The 5,715-nt window shown below is 35.8% G+C and overlaps 1 protein-coding gene across 1 annotated transcript; it reads left to right on the top strand.

Annotated features, from left to right (window-relative positions):
• The first annotated feature begins 4,163 nt into the window (after window positions 1-4,163).
• Window positions 4,164-4,745, top strand: LOC127137531 (U11/U12 small nuclear ribonucleoprotein 31 kDa protein-like). Its single transcript, XM_051063990.1, has one exon. It carries the CDS (start codon window positions 4,164-4,166, stop codon window positions 4,743-4,745), a length of 582 nt encoding a protein of 193 aa, XP_050919947.1.
• Window positions 4,746-5,715: the final 970 nt, after the last annotated feature.

Genomic DNA, 5,715 nt, shown 5'->3' with positions numbered 1-5,715 from the left:
TTGATGATAGATACTTGGGTGCTGTCAGATTATGTTCCCAAAATCTTTATGATGTTATCAATGAACAATGATGCGCGTGGCGGTAGGTAAACCGAGGTCAACCTTTTCTCTTCTCGGCGGTACCACTTGGCTGAGTAGGAGAGGATTTTGGGCCTTGTGGCCCATCCCGAAAATAACACTACTTTAAGTTCCTTGGGCCTTCTTTGATCCAATGTTTAGGGCCTAACTTTTTATTTATTTCCCAAACATTCCAATTTGGTCTACTTGGTTTATGAGCTATTCTTGATTGTTTTAATTAAAATTAAGATAACACTAATATTAGAAATATTTATTAGTTCGGTTTCGATTACTCTTTTCAACTCTTATTTTTATCTTGTTATAATATTATAATTAGTTAAATGGTGGATTAATGGTTAACGTCAACAAATAATTTACTTTATTTTCTAATAAATAAGTTTGACGTTGGTCCAATACCAAATAGTCTTTCCCAAAAGTATATTAATTCTAAATAAATTCAAATTCACCGTATTTAAATAGTATTCTCTTAAAAATTATTTAATTTAATTTTGAATGAAAAGGAGAATAGTAAGCCTCCGCTTCACTATCTCTCGACTATTCGAACAATTGGCGTACGCCATATTGCTCGGATTTTCGTCATTCATTTGAAACCCTAAAACTCCATAAAATTAAAATCACTCCACCAATTAATTAAAAATTCTAAAAGTTTTATTTTTAATAATTAATCTTTGAATGAAAAGGAGAATAGTGAGCATCCGCTTCATTATCTCTCGATTATTCGAATAATTGGCGTACGCCATATTGCTCGGATTTTCGTCATTCAATTAAAACCCTAATAATCATACAATTTCAAATCAATTTTTCAAATCAAACATAGGTTCTAAATTCAAATTATTTCTAAACTTCAACCATCATATTCAAATCATTTTCCAAATCAACTACAAATTCTAAAACATTTAATTCTAAATTTATGATAATAAAGAGGATAGGAGGCGTACGCCTCACTATCTTTCGATTATTCAAATAATTGGCGTACGCCACATTGCTCGAGTTTTTGTCATCAAACTTAAAACACAATCGAATAAACTCAAATCACCTCTTATATGAAACCCAATTTTACAAAATAAACTATACAACTTCAATAGAGAATGGGAGGCGTACGCATCACCACTCCTTGATTATTTGAATAATTGGCGTACGCCACCTTGCTCAAATCATCGACAAATCCAAACCTACCAACCCAAAATTCAAGCTATCTTCATAAATCGAATACAATATCTACACATATCTTTTTACAATTTAAACCTCGGGTGATAAAAGATGGGAGGCGTACGCCTCACCGTCTCTCGATTATTTGGATAATTGGCGTACGCCATATTGCAGAAATTATCGACTTCCGACTAAAACACGTTAAATAAACTTGGATAAGGGAATAGGTGGCGTACGCCTCGTTATTCTTTGAATAAGCAAGTAGGAGGCGTACGCCTCACTACCGTGCGTATTCAACATCCACAAACAAACTTTCAAACCAATTCGAACGAAAAGGGAATAGAAGGCGCACGCCTTATTACTCCTCGAAAGAATTGAACGATTGGTGTAAACCATATTGCTCAATCTTTCGTCGTTCCTCAAATCATCAACAAATCAAACCTAACTTCTCGCCCTCGAGCGATCGTAACCAATCAATTCCAAACACGTCAATTCAACTCGCCACCCCCGCGTGACCAAAACCCTTTCAAAAAGAACACTGTCAATCCTTTCTAATGCGCACAACAAACCAGTGCTAGAGCCTCCACCGAGAGTAGACAAGCCAGTGTTTAGCCGTTAGAACGCCGACCTATACAGTCGTTCATCAAAACAAAACACAACCAATATTCGTAGTAGCCCGAACTACGAATGCTCTGATTTCCTTATTGCACCATAAGGATACGTAGGCAGGAGATTGCTGTATCTTCGCGAGCACACTAATAAAAAACCTCCCATTTCCCCCATCCTGAGGTCTTCATCCACATCTATCATCAATTCTAACTACTCAAAGCAAGCAGATAAACAGTCAATTAACAGTCAAATAGCAAAATCAGACAAAAAGGTTCCCGTTGAGTACAACGGACGTGAGGGGTGCTAATACCTTCCCCTTGCGTAATCGACTCCCGAACCCGAATATGGTTGCGACGACCATTATTCTTATTTCTAAAGGTTTTCCCGATTTTTCCTATTCCTTCATTGGAATAAATAAAGTTCGGTGGAACATTTTTTTTTCCGCGTCCTATCGCGAGGGATCGCATTATCATCTTTTTTTGGGGTGCGACAATTACATGCGACTCTATATGACTAATGCACAAATACAAGCTATTCAAAATCCTTTGATTCTTAGTAAAATTGGTGTCCCCACAACGACAATAAAGTGGATGAATTTTTCTGAAATGAGTCATCTTATATCAAATGTATATGACTGAGTTTTAGTTTAGTTTACAAGACATAGTTTTTCGTAAATCGTTTTCCCTCTGCTAAGTTGCCCTCCAAATAATTTAAATGGTCGGGTTGTCTTGATTAGACAGATTGCTACTAAGATGCATTTTATACAAGCTTATTTGAAACGAGGGTGTCCTCTACCACCAACATTCGTAGAATGGAGAGAACGTCTTAAGGAAGAAACATCTGAGTGAGAACTTTGCTTTTTTGGATAGGATGCATGAGTTCTAGAAATTAAATGATGTTGAAAAATAATACAATAGAAAAAAGTCTAATGCGAAAAGTTCAATATATTTAAAAAGATGTCATCGATTTTGATGCATTTTAATCGTATGTACTTCTAATTTTGTTGATTCACTATGTTCATTTTTATTCTTATATCTTCATTTTAAGATGTCCAAACATAATCTAAGCATATAAATAAAGCATTACTTTTGAAAACAAATTCATTGTTGAGTTTCTAGTAAGAGATGAGTCCTCTTCAATTCTGGACAAATTCTACATAAGAGTTTTTAAATGTTGTGAAACTGAAGTTATTAGACTAAGGTTTTGCTTAAATTGATGCGATGAGATGATATGAAGTGATATGAGATGAAATAGAATAAGATTACATTGTTTGAGTTAATTAAAATCGGATCCAGTATAATAAAATTTTATTATTCTATTTTATTTCATTTCATCACTTTTCATTAGCATTGTTTCCCTTAGATATGAGGAATAAAAAATTACATCACTTTCTACTAGTATTGATCACTTTCTACGAGTATTGTTCCCTTTAATATGAGCAGAATGAAAATTTTCATCACTTTCCATCAGTATTGTTTCTCTTTTATATGAGCAGAATCAAAAACTTACTTTGTTTTTATCGCTAATTATTCAAATAATAAAGTAATAAAATTTCTATTTCACTCTATTCTATTTTTGCTAAATTTCAATAACTTTATTTATCTTAAGATATTAAAATATAATCTAAAATAATATAATAAAATTGTATATCTAACGAACTAGAAATTTTTGTCTTAAAAAATCTAGCATCATACTAACAAAAAATTATTAAAATTTATATATGCAGATGGGTGGCTGACTAATTAAATAAAAAAATATTAAAACATAATAATTTTTAGTTTTATGCTATCTTTACAAGTACTCTGGCGGTGACCAATTTGTCCATTTACATATGGATAGTACTGCTTATAAAAAAATAAGAATGGATAAAACCATATATAAAACCAATCCAAAATATCCGGATCCATGTCCAGATCCGCTTGGAGTTTCGCTTCACTTCTCTAGGGTTTCTCAAACGCATTATAGAATCTCTCCACTCTCAGATTTCCTCTATAGATTAAAGAAGCATCGGAGAACTAAATCCGTTGCCGGAAACCGAACGCCGTTGCGGGAAACAAAAAACCTGAACCGAAAAAAATGTCAAGCAAGAAGAAACAGAAACGAAAACACAGCGACAGCGATGAAGACGACGACGTTTTCTACTACCGCTACTGCGCTTCGTCACAACCCCCAACACCACCACCGGCACCACATCCAGTAATCAACCCCAATCAAAACCGAACAACAAAGGATCATCAATAGGAGGAACAGGTGAACCCTTAGCACCATCAAAATCGACGCTATACGTTTCTAATCTAGATTACTCCCTAACAAACTCCGATCTCCATATGCTCTTCTCTACTTTCGGCCGCATCGCGTGTGTAACCGTTCTCAAAGACCGTCACACGCGCCTACGCCGCGGTGTCGCGTTTGTCCAATTCGTTTCTCGTAATGACGCCCAACGCGCCGTAGCGGAGATGAATAAGAAGATTCTCAATGGAAGGACTCTAACTGCTTCTATTGCTGCTGATAATGGACGTGCTCCGGAGTTTATTCGGAAGTGCATGTACATTACTGAGACTGCTTTGTGTTATGAGTGTGGGGGGCATGGTCATTTGTCGTATGAGTGTCCGAAGAATCAGTTGGGGCCGAGGCCGCGGCCTCAGCATAAGAAGCCGCGACGGGGATTTAGTGGGCTGAGGGATAGGGATGGGGAGGAGGAAGGTGATGAGGAGGAGGAGGAGGGTGGTCAGATTGCTGCGGAGCAGTTTGACGATAATTGGGCTTCTGTTGTGGATGATGAAGCGGGTGAAAGGTTGCTGGGGAGAAACAGAAATGATGATGAGGGTTTGGACAACAACAAGACGAAGAAGAAAGGGAAGAAAGCTGGGTATTTCAGGGATGAGAGTGATCATGACGATGATGATTGATCATGACTATGTAGCATTGACACTTCAGATTGAAGGTGTGTGTTTGGTATTCCGCATTACCGCATTATTCAACTAGTCATGTGTGTCGTGTCTATATATGTGCCAGTGTTTCATAGATCTAAATGGCAATTTTTTGTTTTTATCAAGATATGGTGTAATTGATGAAATTGTTTATATGTTGTTGGCTTGGTTGGATGTGTTTATGGTTTTGATCACAAGCACATGTTAGTTATTAGTTATTGTGGTAGTAATTAGTGATAGTGGCAGTGAATTGGTGATGAGCATTTTTGTGTATTCCATATTTTCATAGTTAATGAATGATGACAGATGAGTCTCTTATTTATCGGCTTAATTTAGCATTCGGTTTACCTGTAAAACAGAAAGGAAAAGCCTGTTCGTTATGTTTTTTATTTTGGTTCAGTTAAAACATGTAATGTAATCAAATTGTAACACCCTGGTTTACTTTATGCACATCTTGTTATCATATAAGTAAGGTTTTTAATTACAGTTGTGGTGGTTATGTTATGATATTTGATATGTAGAATATTGTAGTCAGATATAGCTGGATTTGATGTGGTTGTTGAGATCTTGAAAAGCATAGGTTGTAGACTTGTAGTCACAATTACTATCGCCGTTCTTGTGGAAAGCAGTTTAAAACCATGGGTAACAGTTCTTCTGATTACCTTTACTCTTTGATGTCTACTGAGCATTTTTATGCAGATTGATGAGTATTTCTCAAGTTTCTCTTAGAATGCTTAAATTGCTTCTCCCAGAGAAAATATGGTATCCTTTTCATGCATAATCACTTGGCTGAGCTGGAGAATAATACCAATTTGTGCCTCACCCTCGACACTAGGCTTTTAATTATAGGTTTAATTATTCTGTAACTTTTTGAACCATGGGCTAATCTTGAATGTCATTGTAATGATATGTAGAAAAAGAAATTGGTTATTGTTATGCTATTTCCTTT

Source organism: Lathyrus oleraceus, chromosome 4, assembly GCF_024323335.1.
Source record: "Lathyrus oleraceus cultivar Zhongwan6 chromosome 4, CAAS_Psat_ZW6_1.0, whole genome shotgun sequence".
Taxonomy (NCBI): Eukaryota; Viridiplantae; Streptophyta; class Magnoliopsida; order Fabales; family Fabaceae; genus Lathyrus; species Lathyrus oleraceus.
Note: the sequence above shows the minus strand (reverse complement) of the source record. Positions and strands in the feature narration are given on the sequence as shown.